This window comes from Artemia franciscana, chromosome 18 (assembly GCF_032884065.1).
Source record: "Artemia franciscana chromosome 18, ASM3288406v1, whole genome shotgun sequence".
Classification (NCBI taxonomy): Eukaryota; Metazoa; Arthropoda; class Branchiopoda; order Anostraca; family Artemiidae; genus Artemia; species Artemia franciscana.
The window spans coordinates 29,112,294-29,137,794 of record NC_088880.1 but is presented as its reverse complement, the minus strand read 5'-3'; the positions used below and the strand labels follow the sequence as shown (position 1 = coordinate 29,137,794).

Below are 25,501 nucleotides of genomic sequence, written 5' to 3'. Positions count from 1 at the left end.
ATGATTCACTGGTATTCCATTGGTGTCAACTGACTTAGACTTAAGCCTTTTAATAGCCAGGTAAATTGAATCAGCAGATATCGGTATCCTAACTTAAAGATCTCATAGCCAAGATCAGGCTTGAAAAGTTTATGCTTAAGCTTAAAGTGTGTCTGCAGCATTAGGCTCTACTTTTTACTATCAGTAACAAATAAGCTATAGGCCTATTTATGGCAATTCAATCTAGGCTATGAACAAGGGGGAACTCTTTAAAACAAGCATTATTACAGGTTCTATTAGTTACAAAGCTGATTTAACATAAGCTAATACAGACTACTGCACCTTTTTAATTTAATATATCCTTAATTTTCTACACTAAAAAAGCCTATAAATTTATTTAATGACGATGAAAGTGAAGTAATAGCGACATCTTAGAATTGGGAACGTTTCATTCCTGCCATCTATCTTCATATTTTAACGAAATGAACTTGAATTCCGGCAAAATTGAGCTACGACTTAAAATGAAGGAGCTGAAATCTCAGTGTGAGCAATCGCTAATTAAAAAAAAAAAAATTAGTGAAGAATGAAAAAGTATATCCATTTGGGTTTTTTCCCTTTCTAGGCTTGGTGGTGTACTTTTTGCTTCGAATATCAATTTTCTTCCTTATTGAGACAATTTGAAAAGCAGAATCAAGTAGGTAACAAGTAATTTAGACATATCAGGCCAGTCGTTTCTAGAAGATTAAAGACTCTTGTCTTCATATTTTGCGATCAATTCATAGGGTTTTGACTGTTTGAAAAACATACAATCTCGTTAGTCTTTGCTTATTCTTTTATTAAGACCGTAATAAGTAGGAGTTCCAACATAAATGTGTATACATGTATTTATTCTGTTACACCCAGATTGACGCGTGACAGCTCAGTTGGTGCTAGACACCTGGTGTCAGTCAAACAATAATTGATATGCAGTCTCTTGTCCATTTTGGCGGAGCCTACAGGATGGTGAGCTCGGTGGAGTCCCTGGGCGATGAGTAATTTAGAACCTGAAGACAAGGGAACAAAGTCCAGTCAGTACATTTCGGATTTAATGGTAGATAACGATGCCTTTTTGTTGCTTTAACAGCGTTAATTTTTATTTTGTTGGCTGCCTTCAAATGGAGTCTTCTTTTATTTCTGACAGCCAAGTTTGCACATTACTTGTTTGTATTAATATGGGTTCTGCTTAGTTGTTTCCACGAATTTGGCAAAATGAAAAAACAAGATTGCAAAAAAGAAAATTATCCGGTCTTTAAAATTTTTAATCCTTTCTTCTTGCAGTTTTTTGCATTTCGTCAGGATTAGTTAAGCTTAGTGTGGTCTTAGAAATTATTTCTAAATTTGGATTCCGAAAACTGCTTAAAATAGTCATGAATGCTTACTCGTATTATACTTTGAAGGACAGGGCTTCCCTCCTGTCACTGAATGGTTCTTTTCTGCAGTCATAGAAAGGCTCATCAACAACCTATCTAAACAAAGAGGATTTCATCCAACCGCAGAAAATTACTGTTATTATAATAATCAGAGTCAACGCAATAGTGTCGAGGATTCTGTCTCTTATATCTTTTTTTGTCTTCTGCCTGACTCACCCGATCAGAAATTAAAATACTTTTCGTCTTTTTCAGGGTAACCAGCCCTCCTCCCAGGTTCTTTATTTTGTCAATATCCTTTTGCCCCTCTCCCCGCTTTTGGAATTATACAAAGATTTCACAAACCATTCATTCAAATAACCATTTCACTTAGAATAACTGAAAGGCCAAAATATGTACCTGAAGAGATAACTCGAACGGAACACTTTGACACACTTTAATCGGCGCAATCAGCCCATTCTTATCATAAGTGCAAAAGGTAGTCATGACGAGCCAAGCCAAACCTAACCCACTTTATATGAATTATTATGATGGACTTTGCCTTAAGGAGCACAGGGAAGCCAATAGCAAAACACGGAATCAAATGGAGAGGAAAAAGGACTTAGATTATGCTGATGATTTAAGCATCTTAGATGAAAGTGTGAGCAAAATAAATGAATTTTCGGAGGTTTTGCGAGGTCAGAGTCCTACATTAGGTTTGAAAATTAATGTTAAGAAGACTGAGTCGTTAAGGCTAGGAATAAGTGGAGATGAAAAGGTGACGCTAGGTATCGAAAAGATTGATCAGATGAATGGCTTTACTTACCTTGGTAGTATTATTAGTAAAGATGGTTGGAGCAGTGAAGATACTAATAGTAGAATTGCCAATGATCAGGGTGTCTTTTCACAGTTGAGAAAGTTTTGAAGAACAATGGTAAAGTATGGTTTTGAAGCATTGGCGTTCCGAAAAGCGAATAAAGATTTGCTATATGTTTTACAGAGAAACTGCCTACGGATTGTTCTAGGTACCCGGCTGACTGATTGTATTTCAAACAGTAGACTGTACAAGAAATGTGGATCAATCCCGCTTTCTAGGGCTATAATGAAAGAAAGGTTGAGATGGCTAGGCCACGTTCTGCGGATGAAGGATGACAGATTGTCGAAGATTGTTCTTTTCGGCCAACCATCTTGGGCTAAAGAGAAAGCAATTCATCCGCGGTTGGGTTGGGAGGATGTTATAAAGAAAGATTTAAGGAAATGGGAACTTCCTGGGACGGTGTAAAGAGGAAGGCTTTGAAGAGATTAGGATGGAGGAGGAGCGTGCGTGTTTTTATTTATTTATTTACTATAGCTAGAGGTCGTTTTAAGATTGAAATACTATAGTACATTATTTCTGCTCCTCTTAGGTTTTCATATAGCTTTTTACTTTTCTTTAAAAACCTCTTTCTCGGTAAAAGTTTTTTTAAATTAGTTTCTGTTTTTTTTTTTGTATTGATCGGTTAATAACATGACCTGGTATTTTTACTGGTTAATAACCTGGTTAATAGAATGACCTAGTACTTTTACAAAATTTTTTATCATTGGTCAATAACATGAAAATGCTTTCATATTATAGTCATTTTGAGAACCTGGATGCACATAGTGCTTTATAACATGTTTAGTTCAACATTCCCTAAAAGTTTCAACTTAATACCTTTAGCCATTCCAGAAACATTGCACACACATCCTTTGTACAGCCTACATGCACATAATGTCTCTTGATTTAGTTCTTCACTCCCCGAAAGGGTCAAGTTAAACACCCTTAGCCATCCCTGAGATAACAAATATACACTACTTTGACGGATACACATAGTGTCTTAAATCTTCGTGCAACATCCCCCCAAAATTTCTTCTTGGTAACTCTAGCTGTTTTGGAGACATGGAAGATAAATCCTCTTGACAACCTGGATGCACTTAATGTCTCTTAATTAATTAAACATCATCTTCAACCGCTGAAAGTTTTAATTTTATAACCTTAGCCGCTCCTGAGATTTTACAGATACACCATTTTGACAACCCGGATGCAAACAGTGTTTTTTTTTTTTTTTTTTATTTAGTTCAACATTCCCTGGAAGGTTCAGCTTATTACCATAAGTCTTTCTTCGGACTTTGAATATACACCTTTGTGACAATCTGGATGCAGTTAATGTCTTAAGATTTGGTTCAACAGCCCGTTAACATTACCTTAATTTGCTATTTGGAGCGTCCATAAGGTCCATAATGGATCTGTTGTTCTCCGTGTCAATGTTGGCAATATATTTAAAACTTCGGCTCACCCCCCTTCTATCACAGAATTGGCTACCCTCCTAGACAAGATGCTGCCTATGCCCATGGCTGTGGAGATATGATGCTCATATTTTCATAACTTGTTATTCCATTTTTTTTTCAAGTTTGGACTTGAAGAGCACAATGGTCCGCAAAATTACCGTCACAACATGGAGACAATCCCAGTCTTTGATATTAGGCTCAGAAAAGAAATGATTTCGCGTTCGCCTATAACAGGACGTTTAAGCAACTTCTGTGAATGACCTCTTGTATTTCGGTAACTTGAGTGTTTAGGAAAGAGGGGGTTATTTTGTCGTATATTATGCTTATAGGTTAGCATCATGTTCCCATGGTGGCATCTAGATACGAGATCAGCTGGAAGCTGCCAATACTCGTAGTCTCTTGGCTCTTGTTGTATGGCACACAAATGAGATTCTCCGATTAGGCTAGTATCCTTCTTAAGAGAAGTTAGGCAAGACAAGTTCTGATATCAAAAATAGGTCTGACTATAGTCTTAAAGGAGTTTAGATAGACTGTAAGAGAGTGATGGTACATTAGAGGAGAGTGAGGTTTGAATTTACTTTTGAAATGCAGTGACCGTTTGCTTTTGTTGCCAGTGGTCGTGGAACTTACTTGTTCATTGACCAGTGCTCCTAAATTTCTTTCTTCACGACTCGTCTTTAGTAGTGAATTTGTCAGTGAGCAAAGATCAGACATGGTATATTGGTGACGGCAAATGTTTTTACCAAAATGAAGGACACTGCACTTCAACGTGTTAAATCTAAGCAAAGAAGTGCATACGTTTGGATTTTATGAAGGTCACTCAGGAGACTTTGTTAATTTACGGGTCTGAACAGCTTGGAGTCACCAACATAGAATAGTGATGTCTTTTTCTGTTTCATTCACCATATAATTGACGTGTACCTGAAATAGGGTAAGACCAAAAACAGTGCTTTGAGTAGTTCCACTTGTAACATCACATGGTTTGGAAAAAATATTATTGCAATCAGCTGTGAAGAGTTGAACCTGCTGGATCTAACCAGTCAAAGAATCCATGACCCATTCGATCACGTCCGCGTGGATATCTACTTGAGCAAGATTCAATCTGAGACGGTTGTGTGGCGCTTTAAATCTCTACAAAGAAGAGTTTGAGTTTTGCTTCCTTTTTTAGCTGTAAAAGTTTAAAATCTACTGCGTCATTGGTGCTTTACTGAAAGCTATATGTCTTGAATAATCCTAAAAAGAACAGATAAAATCAAACCGAATGTTTTACATATACTGCTATTAATTGTTGAGAGATCATCAGTTAAAGATTTTATTTCACTGTTATTTTATTTTCATTTTCAATGCTGCAATAACTGGAAAAGAAAATATTTGTAATATAATTCATTTTAAATGAGGCACCAATGACGCAGTAGGCTTTAGACTTTTACAGTTAGGAAATGGGGTAGTAGCCAAGCACTTGTTTGCAGTGAAGCTATATTTGTCTTGAACAGTCTTGGAAAGAACTAATAAAATTAAACTATATGTATAGTTTGTATGTATGTATGTATAGTTATATTAATTGCTGAAAGCTCATCAGTTCAAAAGTTAGCTTTATAGTAATTTCTATGTTTATTTTCAATGGTGTAATAAGCACAAAAGAAAATATTTGTAATGTAAATTGTTTTCAGTAAAGCACCAATGACGCTGTAGATTTTAGACTATTCAGTGAAAGAAGGAGGCAAAACTCAAACTCTTGTCTGTAGAGATTTTTGTTCGTTTCTTGCTGGATTTGCATATTCAATTTAAGTTACAGTCGTTTTAAGATTTATTTACTCATTTATATCAGTAACTATTGTCTGTTTGTTTGCTATAATTGTTTATTTAATTTCTTTTCGTTTTGGGTGTCATTTATGCCTCAATAGCAAAATGTTGTTCGTCTTAAGCTTGATTTGCATATTCAACTTCATCTTTACTCGTTCTGAGATTTATTTATTCATTTATATTAGTATTTGTTCTATTTTTTTTTTGCTATGATTGTTTATTTAATTTCTGTTCGTTTTGGGTTTCATTTATTCTTTAATATTAATTTCTAATTGTTCTGAGTTTGATTTATTGTAGGTTTCTACTTCTTCTGAAGTTTAGAATGGCGTTTACTTTTCTTTAGAAAGCTTCTTTTTCTTAGATACCTTCGAAGACCATACTGCCTTTCCATGACGAAGATATAACAGTTCAAAATAGGAATGAAACCTGTTAATTGACACTAAAATAAATATATAATTTTTTAACTGGGTATTTTGGACACATATACAGTGTCCATCATCAGCAGTAAAACATAAAGACACATATTAGTACCTTTTGTATGTTTTTTTGCTATGATTGTTCATTTAATTTTTATTCGTTTTGAGTTTAATCTTTTCTTAATAGTAGTTTCTGATTAATGTCTTTTAGTTTTACTGCTGGTGATGAACACTGTATATGTGTCCGAAATATCCAGTTAAAATTTTGTATAGTTGTTCCACTGTCAATTAAAAGGTTTCATCGCTATTTTGAATTGTTATATTTTAGCTTCTTTTTTGGAACGTTTGTTTAAATTAATTTCTGTTCATTTTTGATTGCCAAAGTTTCAAGCTTTTTAAAATTCCCTATTTCAAAATATTTCTTTATTCTAAAAAAAAATCAAGAGTTTTGGTAAGAACTAATAAATTAAACTGAATATTGGATATACAATGATATTAATTGCTTAAAGCTCACCAGCTCAAGATTTTGTTTCACCAAGGCTGGATTTTTGACACCTCTAGGTCCAAGCATTTTTGCCGTTCCATTTTTGCAAGGTTTTCGGGGAAATCCCCAAACTTCGGGAACAGTGAGAGTTGCGGGTTCTATCGGTAAATCCTGGTCTGGTTTCATTGCAATTTTCCTTTTATTTTCAATGTTGCAATAAGAACAAAAGAATATATTTGTAATATAATTCCTTTTAGTAAAGCGCCAAATACGCAGTAGTCCTTATACTTTTACCGTTAGAGAAATGGGCAGTAGCCACAATCTTGTTTGTAACGAAGACACCATCATTAGAAGTGCATAAGCCCCTACTTCCTGAAAACGACCGCAGTCTAGCAGCCCATCCATATTTCAATTCTCCTGTGTTTGAATTCTGTTCTCCCAATTATTATAATAAAAAAATAAACTAATTTTGCAGAGCTTTGTAGCCACTTAAGGTATGGTATTTCTAAGTAAGAGAACTGGTTATTTAAGTAAGAGAATAATACTTTTACCGTTAGGGAAATTATACTCTTGTTTGTAGTAAAGACACCATTCATTAGAAGTATATAACCCTAATTCTTCGGAAAGAATTTGGAAAAAAAAACTTTCGGGAATTTTTTTTTTCATTAATTTTTGTTCGTTTTTGATTGCAAAAATTTTCAAGGTTAAAAAAACTCCTTATTTTAAAATAAGATTTTTCTTTCAACATACATTTTTTATTAAAGTATCAAAACTAGTATCAAAGTAACAATATCAATGTACCAATGCATCAAAATAAAGAAAGGATCAAAGTTAACAAAGTATCAAGTATCAAAGTATCAAGTAGCAAAGTATCAAAGTATCAATAAGCAACTTGCAGGCCTTGCACCATAAATCACTAAATCCAAGTATCAAAATAAACAAAATATGAAAGTAACAATAATTAAGCTCCATAGATCAGAGCCATTTCCCCAGGGCTGGGGGGGGGGTGTCAACCCCAGAAGCATAATTATTTGGCCTTGGAACTATTTTGAACAAAACGGCTATCTCCCACCCATGTCCGTATGCCCTTTGGGAAAGTGGGGCGAAAGCTAGTTGAAAATTGATCAATTTTGACTCTTAAAAAAGAGCCAACCCCTTCCACAGAACCTTATTCTAATAATGGGTAAATTACATAAGCTACAATCATTGCCCCGAGAGCTAGGGAATATCTCTCAACCCATAAGTTATAGTAATTCGAATTTTGGACTATTTTGAGGAAAATGGCTATTTCAAAATTTTGATAATATGTATTTGGAGAAAAAAGGCACAAGAAGGGGGGGGGGAGGCGGACTTTACTTTTTGATCACTTTTGATTCTTAAGAACTTACAACTTACATAAGTTACAATTCTTGTTCGGGTCCTATAGAGGATTTTTCAACCCCTAATTTATAGTAATTTGAATTTTGGACTATTTTAAAGAAAATGGCTATTTCAAAATTTTTATCGAATATTATTTCGGGGAAAAGGCGTGGGGGGGTAGATACCCTCCGATCACTTTTAATGACTCATAAAAAGGTAACTAGAACTTTCAATTTCTAATCAAACGAGCCGTCTCTGAAGTTTACGACCACCCCTTACATAAAACCTTGTATGTCCTCGAGACATGGCTTACAACACTTGCCCCCGGGCTTTGAGGGGATGTGTTGACCTCGGCATTTTTTTTTTTATTCAACCTTTAAACTATTTTGAACACAATGTCTATCTCAAAATTTTGACTGGATGCTCGTGGGGAAAAATGGCCTTGTGTGGGGGGCTATTTGCCCCCCGATCATTTTTGAGTCCAAATAAGGGCAGAAGAAATTATGATTTACAATTGAATAAGCCCACTTTACACTTTACAACACTTGCCCCCGGATTCTGGGGGGGGGGGGGCTGTTTATCCCTGGAGTTTTTATTATATTGTTTTGGTCCAATGTGAACAAAATGGTTATATAAAAAAATTGATTGGACGCATTTGGGGAAAAGAAGGTAAGAGAAGAAGGAAAAGAAGGTCATAACTTAGAACGCCTGCCCGAGCTCTGGGGGGTTGTATCAACACTATAGTTTTTCTTCGGGTTGAGTCGACACCGGAGTTTTTGTCATATGATCTTTGAACTATTTTTAAGAAAAGGGTTATCTAAAATTTTATTGAATGCATTTGGGAAAAAAGGGCGTGGGGGCTAATTGCCCTCCGATCACTTTGGCTCTTAAAAATGGCACTAGAACTTCCGATTTCCGATCAAATGAGCCCCCTCCAAAGTTTATATGACGACCCCTTCCACATGAAGAACATCTGGGAAATAATAATAAATAAATAATATAATATTGGAGCCGAATGGCCTTTACTATAGGCAATTGCATAGCTTCGCCTCCAAAAAGTGTACTAGAACTATCTATTTCCAGCCAAACGAGCCCTCTTTGAGGTTTATACGAGCATCCTTTCCATAAGAATCATGCATTACTTATAATGCCTGCCCCCGGGCCCTGTGTCGACACCGAAGTCTTTGCTATCTGATGTTTGAATAATTTTTGAGAAAATGGCTATCAGCATTTTTATCCAGAGGGTTTGGGGGAAAAAGGGCGTGGGGGAGAGGCTAGTTGTCCTCTGATCTCTTTTGACTCTTAAAAAGTGAACTAGAACTTTCACTTTCTAAACAAAAGAGCTCTCTGTGAAGTTTATAAGAGTACCCCTGCCATAAGAACCATATATAACCCCAGAGAATAACCTACAACGCCTGCCCTTGGAGGTTATGTCAACACCAGAGTTTTTGTTATCTAATCTTTTTTTTACCTAACCTTATCTTACTATTTATAACAAAATGGCTATCTAAAAATTCTATCTGATGCATTTGGGGAAAAGGGCGTGGAGGGGGGGGGAGGGCTAGTTGCCTCCGATCACTTTTGACTCTTAAAAGTGAGCTACAACTGTCAATTTCCAATCAAATGAGCACTCTCTGAATTTTATACGAGCATCCCTACCATAAGAACCATACATGCCCCTTGGCATAACTTACAACGTCTGCCCCCGGGTCCTGGGGGAATCTGTTGACACCAGAGTTTTTATTATCTGACCTTTGAACTATTTTAAACAAAATGTCTATCTCAAAATTTTATCTGATGCATTTGAGGAAAAAAAAGGCGTAGTGGAGGGGGACAGTCACCCTCCGATCACTTTTAACTCTGAAAAAATTAACTAGAACGTTCAATTTCCAATCAAATGAGCTCTCTCTGAAGTTTCTACGAGCACCCCTTCTCTAAGAACCGTATTTGCCCCATGGCATAACTTACAACACCTTCCCCCCGGGTTCTGGGGGGTTGTGTCGACCCAGAATTTTTTTATATGATCTTTTTGAACCATTTTTAACAAAATGGCTACCTCAATTTTGTTTCGGATGTATTTGGGGAAAAAAGGGCGTTGGGGGTGGGGAGGGACTAGTTGCCCTCCGATTACTTTTGACTCTTGAAAAGGACCCTAGAACTCTTGATTTCCAATCGAATAAGCCCCCTTTGAAGTTTGTACGACGAACTATTCTGTGTGAAGTGCCTCTGGGAAAAAAAAAATTAATAATAATAAAACATTGGAGCCATTTGGATTTTACTATAGACAACGCTATAACGTTACCTCTGATAATGGGGTAATATGGGGACAATTGAAGCAAAGGGATAAAATTCACCCACACCAGTCATTTAATATGTACACCCTTCTCCCAACCTGGATGCCCATAGTGTCTTTTGGCTTAGTTGAACATTTCCTAAAATTTCAACTAAATACCCTTAGCTGTTGCTGAGATATTGCAGATACACCCTTTTCATAACCTGAACGTACATAATGCTTTTGATTTAGTTCGATATTCCCTGAAAGTTTCAACTTAATACCCACAGTAATTCCTGAGTTAACAAAGATTTAGATAATTTGATGCAAATAGTGTCTATTATTTTAATTCAACATCCTCTTTGCTGTTTTTCAATAGTTTCAGTTTAATATCCTTAGCCTTTCCTGAGATAATGAACATACATCATTTTGATAACATGGATTCACATACTGTCTTTTGGTCTAGTTCAACGTCCATCTCAATATTTACTAGAAGTTTCTAACCCTTAGCCTTTCCTAGGATACTGTAGATATTCAATTTTACAACCTAGATGGCCGTAGTGTCTTTTGATTTATTTCAACATTCCCTGTAGGTTTTAACTAAATGCCCTTAACCGATATTGCAGATACAGAATTTTGACACCTCGGAAGCAAATAATGTCTTTTGATTTAGTTCTACTTTCCTTGAAAGTTTTAACTTATTATCCTTAGCCGTTTCTGAGATATTGGAGGCACGCCCTTTTGACAACCTTGATGCGCGTAGTTTTTTTTATCTGGTTCAACAGCCTCCTCAAGACTCATTGTAAGTTACTACTTCATAGTCTTAGTCGTTCCTGCGATACTGTAAATAGGTCTTTTTGACAAGTAACTACCCTAAAATTAACAAAGTGTATAAGGAAAAGGGAAAAAGAAAACTAAAAACGCTATACAAAATCAAAGTGAAGCCAACAGAAAAGAATAACAAATGTTTTCATTTTGATTTTGTGTATTTTTCGTTTCCCTTTCTTTATAAGTTTTGTTTATTTTAGGTAATTGTGCCTTATACAGGTTTATGTGTAAACAACACAGCACTCGTACGGGATTCTGTTTATTGGATATTTTTCTGGGCTTGGTTTGTTTTGATGGGCGTTTTCGGGCTGAAAAACCTCTTCCTAGCTAATTTATCTACTATGGGCTGCCTCCCCGTAGTATCACAATATTTGTAGGCATGAATATATAATGAGTCGGAGGTAATAGGTTTGGGACTGTCTGTGCAGGATTTCGACTCTTGTTGATGGAAGAGCATCGCCAAGTGCTGAAAACCATGTTGTGACCAAGATGGGCCCAGGATTGCACAAAGCCTCCAACTTACTGGAGGTCCCAGGGACTTCTTGCTGTCCGGTTCTAAGCCGGCTTAAGCGCTTCGGTGTAGACTTGAGAAGATATGTTGGTCCCCATCCTGCACTGGTATCCGGGATCACTACTTTTCTTGAGGCCAAAATAATTTCAAAGATTTAAAGAACATGAAAATTGGAACTTGGAATGTTACGACGTTAAAAAATGACTATCGCATCGACATTTTGACTGACGAATTCAGACGGTTTGAACTGGATTTATTAGGAGTTTCAGAAACTCATATCCCAGGGGTAGGAAGCATGAAATTAAGTGACATAGAATTTGTTTACTCAGGCAGGAAGGATGGGGTACATAGACAGGGAGTAGGGCTCACGATGAATAAGGAAGCTGCTAAGTCTTGTTTAGGCTGGGAAGGTATTAATAATAGAATACTAATTGCTCATTTTATGACTAAAAAGTTTAGGGTATCAGTTATAGTAGTATATGCCCCCATTGAACCAACTGATGGAGATATTAGTGACTCAGATGAATTTTACTTACAGTTACAGGAGCAAATAGACAGGGTACCAGGTAGAAATATGGTGTTTTTGCTAGGAGATTTTAATGCCCAGGTTGGTAGAAATAAGGATAGAGAATAGGGATATCCTAGCCTAGGTAAATTTGGTATAGGAAAAGAAAACAGTAATGGCTATAGGCTTTTGCAATTTTGTAGGTATAACAACCTAGTTATAACCAATACGGTGTTTGGTCACAAAATGGCCCATAAGTTGACATGGTGTTCACGTGATGGTAAGAAAGCAAACCTTATTGATTATGTTATTGTAAACAGAAGACTAGCAGGATCAATACAAGATACTAGGGTGTATAGGAGTGCCGTTATTGATGTTAAAAGTAAAGATCACCATCTAGTAGTGTCTAAGGTTAATTTAAAGCTGAAATTTCGGAAGGGTAACTCCCTCCCGGAAAGTTATGATGTTGGTAGACTTCAGGATGAAAATTTGAGAAAAAAATTCCAGGAACAGTTGAGTACTAAACTTGAGAGTTTAAAATTTGACAATGTGGATGCGGCTAGACGGCATAATAGTAAAATATTATACTGGCATGTTAATAAATTGAAAGGGAGTAGCCAATCCGGACTAGTCCCAGTTAAAGATAGAAATGGGGCCACAATTAGTGATAAAGAAAAAGTTAAAGAAAGATGGGTGGAACATTTTGAAAATGTGCTAAATCGATATACAGTTGCAGGAAAAGATATAGATGAAAATGAAAAAGTTTGTGATACCTTGGATGTGAAGGAAGATTTGTTTAGTGAGGAAGAATTAGCGACAGTACTAAAAGGATTAAAAAATAATAAGGCCCCAGGTGCTGATAGTATGATTAATGAGTTTCTTAAATATGGCGGCTCTGAGGTTAGGAATAAGCTACTGAAGATTATAAAAATGATTTTTGAAAAAGGGGAAGCACCCAATGATTTTAGGAAAACCTTAATTAAACCACTGTATAAGAAAGGTGACAAGAGTGAGTGTCGTAATTATCAAGGCATTAATCTGATCTCTGTAGGTAGCAAATTACTGAGTAATAGGATACTTTTTAGACTGAGACATGCTGTAGACAAAGTTTTAAGGGAAGAACAATGCGGTTTTAGAAAAGGTAGAGGATGTGTCGACCATGTTTTCACTCTTAAGTTAGTAATTGAGAAGTCCCTTCGTTGTCAAACACCTTTGGTCCTCAGTTTTATCGATTATGAGCAAGCTTTCGATTCTGTTGATAGAACAGCGTTAACAAAGGTCTTGTCGTTATATGGTATACCTGAAAAATACATTAAAGTGATTTGCGCTATGTACGAGAATAATACTGATGCCGTTAAGGTAGGAAATGAGGTTAGCAACTGGTTTTGTATTAAATCAGGAGTTAAGCAGGGTTGTGTTCTATCCCCCTTTATATGGATCATTTTGATGGACTTCGTCTTAAGGAGCACAGGAAAGGCAATTGGAGACCATGGAATCAAATGGGGAGGAAGAACGCTCCTGGACTTAGATTATGCTGATGATTTAAGCATATTAGATGAAAGTTTGAGCAAAATGAACGAATTTTTAGTGGTTTTACGAGTTCAGGGTGCTAAAATAGGCTTGAAAATTAATGTTAAGAAGACTAAGTCATGAAGGCTAAGAATAAGTGAAGATGAACAGGTGACATTAGGTAACGAAAAGATTGATCAGGTTGGGAGCTTCAGTTACCTTGGTAGTATTATTAGTAAAGATGGTGGGAGCAGTGAAGATGTTAAAAGTAGAATAGCTAAGGCCCAGGGTGTTTTTTCACAGTCAAAAAAAGTTTGGAAGAATAGAAAGATAATTCTATAAACCAAGATTAGGATATTGGAAGCTACAGTGATGACAGTGGTCAAATAAGGCTCTGAAGCATGGGCACTCCGAAAAGCAGATGAAAATTTACTAGATGTTTTCCAGAGAAATTGCCTACGGATTGTTCTGGGAACCCGGCTGACTGACCGTATTTCAAACAGTAGGTTGTACGAAAAGTGTGGTTCAATCCCGCTTTCTGGGGCTATAATGAAAGAAAGGTTGAGATGGCTAGGCCACGTTCTACGGATGAAGGATGACAGATTACCGAAGATTGTCCTTTTTGGCCAACCGTCTGGGGCTACACGGAAAGCAGGTCGTCCTTGTCTGGGTTGGGAGGATGTCATAAATAAAGATTTAAAGGAAATGGGAACTTCCTGGGAGGGTCTAAGAGGGAGGCTTTAAATAGATTAGGTTGGAGGAGGAGCGTGCGTAGCTGTGTTGGCCTCAGGCGGCTTGGTGCTGCAGTGAGTTATTATTATTAGTAGTAGTAGTATTGTGCTTTATTCCTTTTTCTTTTCTGTTGATAAAGGCTTCAAGATCTGAATCAAGCTTATATTGTTATGGTAAAAAAGCTTTCTTTTGTTCATTTTTTCATTGTCTTATTGAAAAATTATACCCATTTTTCGTTATTTTAATTTTGTTTAATTAGAAATGGAAAGGCAGAGTGGTCAAGAAATTATTCACACATGTTGCAATACTTTTTCTATATTACCTTATATCTATGGTTTTACTTTTATAGTTTAGGCCCAAGTTTTTGACTAGAAACAAATTAAACTTTGGTAGCCGATTTTACGTCAGTAACAGTAAAAACTTTTTCAGAAGGTCGAATATTCCATTCAACGGCGGATCTAGGGGACCCCCCACCCCTAAGATTTTTTCTGGCTCCCTCATTCCTTGTTTTTTCTGTTTTTCCCTCATTTTTAAAATAAATTTATCAATTTGGTCAACTATTGGCGTCCTTGTCACTTTGGTCCCCCATGATTTTGCTTAATGGCGCCCTTGTCACATTCCCCCTCCAAAAAAAATTCTTTAGTTCCGCCACTGATTCGATTTAATTCCGTTTCAATTCAGGGATAAAATTAACTTATCTGGCCGGCAAAATTGTATTTATTGAATTTAAATGAAACTGTCTTAAAACTTTTTTTACTGATATTCGAAGGTTTTAAAGGACAGATCAAAAAGTATGAGTAACTATGAATATACATATACTATCATTGAAAAACAATAATCCAGGAAAATTATAATCAACTTTTTGGACTGTCAAAAAAGAGGCTGCAATTGGATTAGAACCGAACAATAGAAATAGCATAGGATAAGAATTGGCTTGAGAATTTATAAGTTACCCATAATATTCTGGATAGAAGTTGTTGTTTTTTGAAAAATTTTCGAGGAATATTTTAGCGAATTTCACTTTCATACAGCCATACCAGTCAGAATGCACATGGCCACACTGTCATGGCCACAAATCATGGAAGATTTGTCTCATATTCTGTCAGAACGCAAAATAAAGCAATTATAATATAGTGTTCAGCTTTAATCAAACCAATAGAGCTTTTATTTTCTATTTGAAAGTTGCCATGTAACAAAAGCAGCTTCAGCTGGGCCAATCATTTGATTGACTTCTAGACCAGTCTAGAAGTTGCTGGAATGCGGAGTTTTCCAGGGCTAGGCAAGCTCTCTCCTCTAGACCAGTCTAAGTCGCTGAACTGCTGAGTTTTCCAGCCCTAGCCTTTCTCGAAATCACCACTGTATGCATTCCTGTCTATAATTTGATTATTTCTCCGTAAAATTTCTGCTTGTAAGAATACGTAAATAACGTAGCTTCGAGTCTTTATAAAAAAAAATTCAACATTTAATTGAACGGCTACTAAAGAGATCAAACTGGGGTTTCATCTTCTTGTTCTTCTTTAGCTAATTCAATAGGCAAACGATCTCCCCAGTCTGACTTCCGTGCAATATGATACAGCCCGCTGAAAACAAAAGAAATACACATTCTAATCAAGTATAAACCAACTGGAAAGAATACATAGTAAAGACAGCTTAGATACCAATACAGTTATGAAAACTCGATTTATATTTGGGAGACAGTGCGCGGTAGCGATGCTAGCGGCTGGAGACAGGAAACTGGCAGTCTGAAATTAAAAGATCGGAGCAATTGGACAAACAAAACAAAATTGCGTTCCCGCCTATGGTGTTGTAGTACGATCTAGGAGGCTCCAAGTTCAGAGCTCTGTACCAAAAGCTTCTCATGGGCAAGATAGGAGTTTTCATAAGTGTATTGTATATCTAGGTTGTGGTATAAACGAACTGGAAAGAATACATAGTAAATTGAGCTCAACCACTTATTGATACTGATAATCAGTGTCAAAACAGGACTACCTTGCAAAGAGCAAATAAAAGGTACCTCAAGAGAACTTAGCTGTGAGAACTTCAATAAAGTTGTTGGTTTTGGTATTAATTTAAGGTCATTTCTAAATTCAACATCGTCTTCTCGATTTTCCTCCTACTTAGAAAGCCTACATAGAATGCAAAATTTAAAATTACAAGGATTGCCATGTACATTTTCAGAAGAAGCATTTTTCCCTTCCTCATTGAAATTTTTCCATACTACTGGGTATAAATTGGAATTTCATCTTCTTTCTTTTAAATTTTAATTTAAATACGTTGCAGGATATTAATTTGTAATTTGGATCATGATATCAATAAGGAGTTATTGTTGCTGCTATGTTTATACAGGGTTCTGGATGACGCTATAGACTTTAGTTTTAGGTTTTCCGGATATGGGGGGGGGGGGGGGTGTGCACCTAAATACTTTCTGAGACTACACTGGGTATATATGATGCTCGATAATAAACGAAAAAAAAAAAACAAGAAAATAAAATAATTAATAAAATTAACGACAGTGATTTTCTGTAAATAAAAAAACACAGTGAATATTTCGACAAAGACTTCAAATAAGCTGTCATCAGCGCTCAAAAAGGAGAAGAAAAAGTATGCACAAAAAAACTTTTTGAAGTAAACTGAGCTTAACTAGAGAAGTGACTAAAAAAGACAAACAATTTAAAGAATCTTTTTTTATTATTAAATTATCATAAATAGGGTTTATGAAAATACACCCTGTTTTAGATGATTTAATAAAAAAAGATTTAACTTACATTCCTACTCATTCGAAATAATGAAAACGAAAAATAATTAAGACAAAAAGAGGGTGACATTCAACCAATCAAATAAAACGTAAAATAAAGCAGGCATTATAGCAAAGACCTCCGTCAAGACTCCGTCAAGAATTTGTGCTATTAGCCTAAGCAGCCTCTTGATTGATAATACTTATATTTTGCTGCAACTTGCATAATTTGGCGTATTAGCCTTAGTAGCCTCTTGATTAATAATACTCATATTTTTCCGCCCCTTACATAATAGGCTATAAGCCTTAGTAGCCTCTTGATTAATAATACTTATATTTTGCTACCCCTTAAATCTGGGCTATTAGCCTTAGTACCTTCCTGATTGATAATACCATTGATAATGATTACATATAAAGCTAATAGCTTCTCGATTGGTAACACATATATTTTGCTGCCCCTTATGTTTAATCTTTAAACTTTAATAGCCTATTGATTGATCATACTTATATTTTGCAGCACATTATAAAATTTAAGCTTTCAGCTTTAGTAGCCTCTTGATTGTTAATCCTTATATTTTGCTGCCCCTTATACAATTTGTACTATTAGCCTAAGTAGCCTCTTCGTTGATAATACTTGTATTTTGTTACACCTAGTATAATTTGGGCTATTAGCCTTGGTAACCTCTTAATTAATAATAATTATATTTTGCAGCTCTTCTTTATAATATATAGGCTATAAGTCTTAAGAAGGGCCGTCGCTTTCAGATATTAAAATATATTCAACACCATAGTAGGGTCCATTTTTCATTAATATTAACTGAACATCTTAAGCATCATTAAGATTCAAAAGGAAATACCTTTCACCATGTTTCCCTTTTGTAAAGGTCCATTTTTGGAGTGTCCCTTCTCCTGTACAAACTTGGCAATGGCTGTGGCCTCGTTTATGCTGAAGGTCCCTCACTATTCGAGGCCAAGATAAGTCTTCCGAATTCTGAGGCACCCCTAATGATTTAAAAGTATGTTAAAAAACTGAAACAAAATCATTACATACACTTTTTACCCCTATATACAAGTGTATAACCCCTGTTTGCAAGCCAAATCCAGGTGTGTACTACTACTACTATTTAATGTAGACCACTACAAGTATATTTAATGAAAAAGAAATCCATATGCAGGTTTTTGTAATAGCTGGCACCATATTAAAAAAAAAGAAACAAAAAATAATAGCTTTAATTTAACTGATTAGTTTTGCTTATTTATTTTGGCGACAAAACGTGGCAACACTGAAGAAAACGAGACACAGTCCTAACAACCCCACAATATTGAAACAACCCACAGGAAAATCTTAGAAAATCACCGTTTTTACCCAAGATGGGTCCAAGGTGCAAAACTAGCCACATTAAAAAAAAAGAACAGAAAACAATAGCTCTAATTTAACTTATTAGTTTTGCTTATTTATTTTGGTGCCTCAACGTGGCAACACTGAAGAAAATGTGACACAATCCTAACAACTTCAAAATATTGAAACAACCAACAGGAACCCCTGTTGGTTGTCCACAAAGAAACTCCACAAAGAAACAACCTCCCCACGGATATATCCTCTAAACTTTCCCGGTGTTCAATCGCGGTGAAAATTTACCTTTGACAAACACCCTTAATAACTTCACGCGTAAAATTGAGGTAGAAGAGAGAAAGCAAGATATATAAAAAGAATTTTGTATCGGGATTCTCGGAAATTTCCCCAGTGTATAATTTCCTCCGACAAATTTACCCCTTGAAAACATCCCTCCCCATGGAAAATTCCAAATGTCCTTAAAGGACATGGACATTTTTTTCCTTTTTTGTAATGAACCTCATAGAATGGAGCTCGAAAGAATATCCTGTTTTATCTTACAAACAGATTATAGAATGAAAAAAAAAAAATAAGTAAAAAAAAAATAAAAAAATAAAACAACAAACCTTTCCGAAGTACAACATAAGATAATGTTTCTGTTAAATATTCGTTATAGAGCAAAGACTGGTACTTGACTGGAAAGTTGCACGGCGTTCCGTCATCTGCTTCAACCCGTGGACAACTAACTTGATGAGGGCACTAAAATAAGTAAAAAGGTATTAAAAATTCAAATGCGATAATATTCAGCACTTCAAGTACAAGCATTACTTTTTAAACGGAATCAATAGATTTGAGATACGGATACCCAGCGGCGTGGGGGGGGGGGCAAGCATTATATTTTATAATAATCGTTTCCCATTCTTTAGATCTTTTTACCAAATAAGTTTTTGAATTTTTATAAATTCTCGTAAATACCTGCTTTGCATATACTATTTCTGAAAAACAATAACCCAGGGAAATTTTAAATAAATTTTTATGGTGACAAAAAAAAGGAAGCTGCATTAGAATTAGAATCAAATTGGAATCGAACAACAGGATTAGAATAGGATAAGAATTGGCTTGGGAATTTAAGAGGAAGAGGGTACTTAAGAGGGAATCTAGCAGAAAAATTAAGAGAATTTAAAACGAATAGAGAATTTGAAGGAAGTTATTCAATAATGGGGATGATGAGCTGTTTCCAGGAAGTGTAAGATCAAAAAAGGGAATCCTTTACCCCAAGATAAGGTAATTTACCTAAATTGTTTCTATTACTCAGAACTTTTACCAATTAATGTCTACACTGCAAAAAAAAAAAAAAAATCTGGAACAAAAAAAATCTAGAAAATTCAAATCAAATTTTTGAACTGTTTAAAAAAGAGGATCAGATTAAAAATAATTATAAAGGGGAATGGAGGGGAGGAGAGAATTTGAGCAGAAGGTTGGAGGGAAGGTTTACTTAATAATGGTATCAACTAGTAATGGAAGGTATTGACGGAAGGTAATGGCCGAGACTCTGACTGAAGCTGAGAATCGCCATGGAAGATCAAACAGTTCGTTGTGGCGAGCTGTAAGTAAGGAGCGACCCGGCTCAATAGTAGCCGAAACGCTAAAAAAAAAAAAAATATACCAATAGGTATATCAAAAGAATCGCATTTTAATGCTGATTTTTAATATATAAGTTTCATTAAGTTACGTCTTACTCATTAATGGTTACGAACCTGAAAAAATTTGCCTGATTTTCAAACCTAGGGGAAACACCCCCTAAAAGTCATAGAATCTTAAGGAAAATCACACAATCAGATTCAGCGTATTAGAAAATCTTCCTGTAGAGGTTTCAAGCTTCTATCTGTAAAAATGTGGAATTTTGTATTTTTGCCAGAAGAGAGATCACGGATGTGTGTTTATTAGTTGTTCTTTTTTTTCAGGGATGATCGAATCGACCCAATGGTCCTAGAATATCGTGAGAAGGCTCATTCACACGGAAATTAAAAGCTTTAATGCCCTTTTTAAGTGACCAAAAAGATTGGTGGGTAACTAGGTCCCCTCCCCCACCCCTTTTTCATCAAAATCGTTTGATCAAAATTTTGAGATAACTATCTTGTTCATAATAGTTGAAAGGCCAAATACCTATGCCTTTGGATATAACGTGACCTCCCCCCACAGAGCCCTAGGGGAAAGATCTTTAAGTTAATGAAATTCGCCCATTGTTTATGTATATTATTTCTTATTGGGAAGCACGCATATACTTTAGGGTGAGGGGACGAATATTCCGCTAGGGGATTTACCACAGGGGAATCTCCCATGGGTAGGGAAGTTTCCAAGGGGTGAAATTGTCAGGGGGAATTATACACAGGGGGAATTTCCGAGGATTCAGATACAAAATTCTTTTTGTATGTCTTGCTTTCTCTTTTCCGCCTCAATTTTACGCGTGATGTTGTTAAGGATATTTGTCATGGGTAAATTTTCACCACGATTGAATACCGGGAAAGTCTAGAGGATATTTCCGTGGGGGAGGCATTTCTCCGTGGAGGCGGGGCCAAATTCCCTGAGATTATTTAAAAAAAAAATCAGAAATTAAATAAAAAACAACAGTTTTTTCAACTGAAAGTAGGCTAAGGAGCACCAGTAAAACTTAGAACGAATAGAAATTGTTACATATATGAAGGGGGTTGCCTCCTCCTTAACACCTCACTCTTTCTGCTAAAGTTTGAATTTTTGTCCCAATTCTTTAAGAACGACTCCTGAAACACAAGGGTCGTCTAATTAGAACAATAAGAAGCTTTTTTAAAAGTACTAAAAAACTTTTTAGTACTTTCCTTACTCTTTTCCCTTTGGCTCCAGACGAATGGCCAAAAACAGAATCTTTGTCAATCTGCCATGCTTCGTTTATAAAACGTGGAATAACCATTTTAATGATTCTTTGAATATTGCCTAAGGAATTGGGATGAAATTCTGCGACAACGACTGCTTCAACACACCTATTGGATGCAATTGTGGAAAATACGACGTAGGGGAAAGGGGGGCTGACCTCGATCACTTTGAACTAAAAAGGTACTAGAACATCTGATTTCCAATCTAAAGAGCCCTTTCCGGAGTTCATACGGCAACATTTTCTATATATAACCGCCTTAGGAATTCTATATTCAGCAGAGGTCAAATTTTAGAAATCAACATTGTGTTGGTAGGACAGAAAAGATTTGTGAAATTTCCGTAATAATTGTCGCGTCCTGTATAGTGCATACAACCCAGTATATTAATACACAGAGCCGTTCCTAGGGTTGGTGGTGCTCAGGGAAGAACTAACTACAGCGCCCCCCTCCTGACTCAAATATAAGCAAAAAAGACAAATCAAAGCGAAAATTTTGATCAAAGTGGGCAATCTCCCAGACAGGCAATCTTAATTGCTGAAGGAAATCGTTGAATTTGGCAGAAAAAGAACAGCTCATTGATTTTCAATGTAGTGACTTTTTGAAAGCTATGAACAAGGCAACTCATTAACAAGATTTTGAAATATTTTATTTTACAATAGGTAATTGTAAAAGATATGTGCCTGGCATTGCTTAAAAAAGCATTCAAAAATGGCAATTAAAATTACTTTAATGAGGGGGCTCACCTCTGAGGCTGACCAAAGTGGGGGGGGGGGTAGCTGGCCTGAAAATTTTTAGATCCTCTGCATTAAAGTTTTGCATCTCCATGAGATGTAAGATTTTTATTGATACATCGTACATGCTTTCTTCTTTATTAAATAAAAAAAAGTTTTTTTTTTTAACTGAAAGCAAGGAGCGACATTAAAACTTAAAACGAACAGAAATTACTCCGTATATGAAAGGGACTGTATCGTCCTCAACGCGCCGCTCTTTACGCTAAGGTTTTACTCTTTTCTCAGATCTACTTTTTAAAACAGTGAAGAACTTTAGCGTAAAGAGCGGCTATCTCATAATTTTGGCAAAATGACTATCTCATAATTTTGACCCGTTGACTTTGGGAAAAAATGAGCGTGGGAGGGAGTCCAGGTGCCTTCAATTTTTTGGTCTCCTAAAAAGGGCAATAGAACTTTTAATTTCCGTTAGAATGAGCCCTCTTGCGACATTCTAGGACCACTGGATCGATACAATCACCCCAGGGGAAAAGAAAGGAAAAAAAAACAAATAAAAAAACACGCACCCGTGATCGGTCTTCTGGCAAAAAATACGAAATTCCACATTTTTGTAGATAGGAGCTTGATAATTCTACAGTAGGGTTCTCTGATACGATGAATGCGATGGTGTGATTTTAGTTAAGATTCTATGACAAATAGGGGGTGTTTCCCCCCTATTTTCCAAAATAAGGCGAATTTTCTCAGGCTCTTAACTTTTGATAAGTAAGACTAACTTTGATGAAACTTATATATTTAAAATCAGCATAAAAATACAATTCTTTTGATGTATCTTTTAGCATCAAAATTCCGTTCTTTAGAGTTTCTTTTACTATGGAGCCGGGTCACTCCTTACTACAGTTCATTACCACGAACTGTTTGAAAGAGCGGGACGTTGAGTAGGGAACAGCCCCAGGGAACAGCCCCTTTCATACGCGGAGTAATTTCTGTTCGTTTCTGTTCGTCTGTTCGTTTCGCGGAGTAAGTTTTAATGTCATTCCTTACTTTCTGTTATAAAAATTAGTTTTTTGTTTAATTTCTGAACGTTTTTGAATTAATGCATGTTTGATTTTGGCTCTTTGCATATTAGTTTTTTTTTTGGCTAAATGGTTTTCTCTTAGTTTTGATCAGACGATTTTGAGAAATAACTGGTGGGGAAGGAGACCAGGTTGCCCTCCAATTTTTCTGCTACTTAAAAAGGCAACTAGAACTTTTAATTTTTAACTAACATTTTTATTAGTAAAAAAATACGTAACTTAAGAACTAACTTACGTAACAAACTTCTATATTCTTATATTTTTATTATGTATATGAGGGGGTTTGTCCCCTTGTCAATACCTCGCTCTTTACACTAAATCTTAAGTTTTGTCCCAATTCTTTAAGAATGACTCCTGAATCAGAAAGGCCGTAGAATAAATAGTTGAAATTACTAAAATACTTTAGCATAGATAGCGAGGTATTAGGAGGAGAAGAACCCCTCATATGCGTAATAATCTCTGTTCATTTTAAGTTTTAATGCTACTCCTGACTTTCAATTGAAAAACTTTTTCATGTTAAGTTTTTCTTTCTTTTTTTATAGCAATGCTAGAAAATCTTCTCTTCCCCCATGACAAATTCCTCCAAGGAAAGATCCTCCCTCATAGTCCCCTCCCTTCATGCTCCCCCAAACCAAAAAAAAACCCTGAAAATGTCTGTACACTTCCCAATAACCATTACTGTATGTTTGTAACTTGCAACTTGCAGCAAAGTTTGTAACTTGCAGCCCCTCCCCCGCGGACTGTGGGGGAATAAGTCATCCCCAAAGACACAGTTATTATTGTTTTTGACTATGCGGAACAAAATGGCTATCTCAAAATTTTGATCCGTTGACTTTTGGAAAAAATGAGCGTGGGAGGGGGCCTAGGTGCCCTCAAATTTTTTTGGTCACTTAAAAAGGGCACTAGAACTTTTCAATCCCGTTAGAATGAGCCCTCTTGCAACATTCTAGGACCACTTTTTCGATACGGTGACCCCTGAAAAAAAAAAAAAAAAAAAAAAAAAAAAAAAAAAAAAAAAAAAAAAAAAAAAAAAAAAAAAAAAACAACAACAACAACAACACAAATAAACACGCACCCGTGGTCTGTCTTCTGGTAAAAAATATGAAATTCCACATTTTTGTAGATAGGAGCTTGAAATTTTCGCTATAGGGTTCTCTGATACGCTGAATACAATGGTGTGATTTTCGTTAAGATTCTATAACATTTAGGGTGTGTTTCCCCCTATTTTCCAAAATAAGGCAAATTTTCTCAGGCCCAAACTTTTAATGACAAAGACTAAATTTGATGAAACTTATATATTTAAAATCAGCATGAAAATCCAATTCTTTTCATGTATCACTTGGCATCAAAATTCCTTTTTTTAGAGTTTCGTATTACTATTGAGCCGGGTCGCTCCTTACTACAGTTCGTTACCACGAACTGCTTGATTGGGTTGTTAGTTATATGATTTTAATAAACATTTTTTTTGTCTTTTTCCACGTCCTGGTTTTTATCCATTGCTTCTAACTCAATTTATGTAAAAATTAACTTCAATCATTAATTCAGTCATTGTGTCATTCACTTTATCATTTTATGTTCCTTCATTTTATTATGTATTAAACTTAGTTTATGATCTTGAGAATTTGTAATTAGTACCTTCGCCATCCCTTTAAGCAATTGGCCACGGTAAGGAGCCAGGTATTTAATGCTCATTTCAAACTGTTACTAATATTGACCAGGCGGTGGCGTGCTAGTGGGTGGGCAAAGGGGTGTGTGTGACCGTTCCAGACTGCAGGCTCAGCCAAACTAAGTTTTTCTTTATCAATACTATGATTTTATTACGTCATCACATGGTGAGGGGGGGGGGGTAGATACTGTTATTGTCCCCGGGCGCTGAAGAGCCGAACTATGCCTCTTTTACCAGGAAACGCGCGCGTTGAGTATAATGTTCTGATAAACTGTTAAGTTGAATTATTTGTTTATTTTTAGTGAAGTACCATTAGCCAAAACTATAGGACCATTAACTACAGTTAAAAGTTTACTTTAAAAAAAAAGAAGAAAATTTACTTACCATTAGCCACAACGGTAGGACCATCAACTACATTTAAAAATTTACTTAAAAAAAAAATACTTATCATTAGCCGCAAGATTAGGACCATTAACTACAGTTAAAAACATACTTTGCTAGTTTATTACTTACTTAAATTGGAAATGATTTTTTATACTAGCGCTTTACTTCTAGGATTAGGATACCAGGACTTAGTTAGGATAATAAAATTAGGATTCTAGCACATCTATGATTTTTTTTTCCTTTGCTTCTAGGACTAGGTCGATTTTAGGATTGTTTTTTATTCTTTTTTTTTGAAATATGGAAATCTTTTTTTTGGAACCTCTTTGTTGGTATAACTGTGAATATAATATTTTATGCTACATAGGAAATTCATCGCTATGGGAGTGGTATTATTACCCCCCCCCCCAAGGGCTAATAATTTAAGTCAAGACCAAAAATGATTTCAGGAGTCAAAAAGGATTAAATATCAGTTTCTACCCCTCCCCCTTTTCTAAAACTTATTCTATTAATTTGAAGTTTTAAAGAGGATTGGGACATTGGAATATTAAAATTCCCTCTTTGAAGCGTATTTTTGCCCTCCTCTC

At 35.7% G+C, this 25,501-nt stretch overlaps 3 protein-coding genes across 6 annotated transcripts in view; 1 reads left to right on the top strand and 2 right to left on the bottom strand.

Annotated features, from left to right (window-relative positions):
* The window catches only part of LOC136038845 (serine/threonine-protein kinase tousled-like 2), a 119,121-nt gene extending 118,715 nt beyond the window's left edge, over positions 1-406 (bottom strand). For all 4 annotated transcript variants that reach the window (XM_065722263.1, XM_065722267.1, XM_065722268.1 and 1 more), the window contains exon 1: positions 322-406. The gene's annotated coding sequence lies outside the window, so the exon portion shown is untranslated. The remainder of the gene's footprint in view (positions 1-321) is intronic.
* Positions 407-2,295: 1,889 nt separating this feature from the next.
* LOC136038421 (uncharacterized) lies at positions 2,296-2,646 on the top strand. The gene has a single exon (XM_065721495.1). It carries the CDS (start codon positions 2,296-2,298, stop codon positions 2,644-2,646), a length of 351 nt encoding a protein of 116 aa, XP_065577567.1.
* Positions 2,647-15,516: 12,870 nt separating this feature from the next.
* Positions 15,517-25,501, bottom strand: part of LOC136038844 (ribosome assembly protein METTL17, mitochondrial-like) — a 44,759-nt gene continuing 34,774 nt past the window's right edge. The window contains exons 8-10 of the mRNA XM_065722259.1: positions 18,784-18,916; positions 17,682-17,826; positions 15,517-15,670 (exon numbers count right to left, since the gene is read on the bottom strand). Of these exons, the coding sequence (XP_065578331.1) occupies positions 15,577-15,670; positions 17,682-17,826; positions 18,784-18,916 (372 nt within the window). The 3' untranslated portion in view covers positions 15,517-15,576. The remainder of the gene's footprint in view (positions 15,671-17,681; positions 17,827-18,783; positions 18,917-25,501) is intronic.

What these genes read in the sequence shown, in the direction of transcription:
- LOC136038421 (XM_065721495.1), top strand. Translation starts at nt 2,296, where the DNA reads ATGGTAAAGTATGGTTTTGAAGCATTGGCGTTCCGAAAAGCGAATAAA.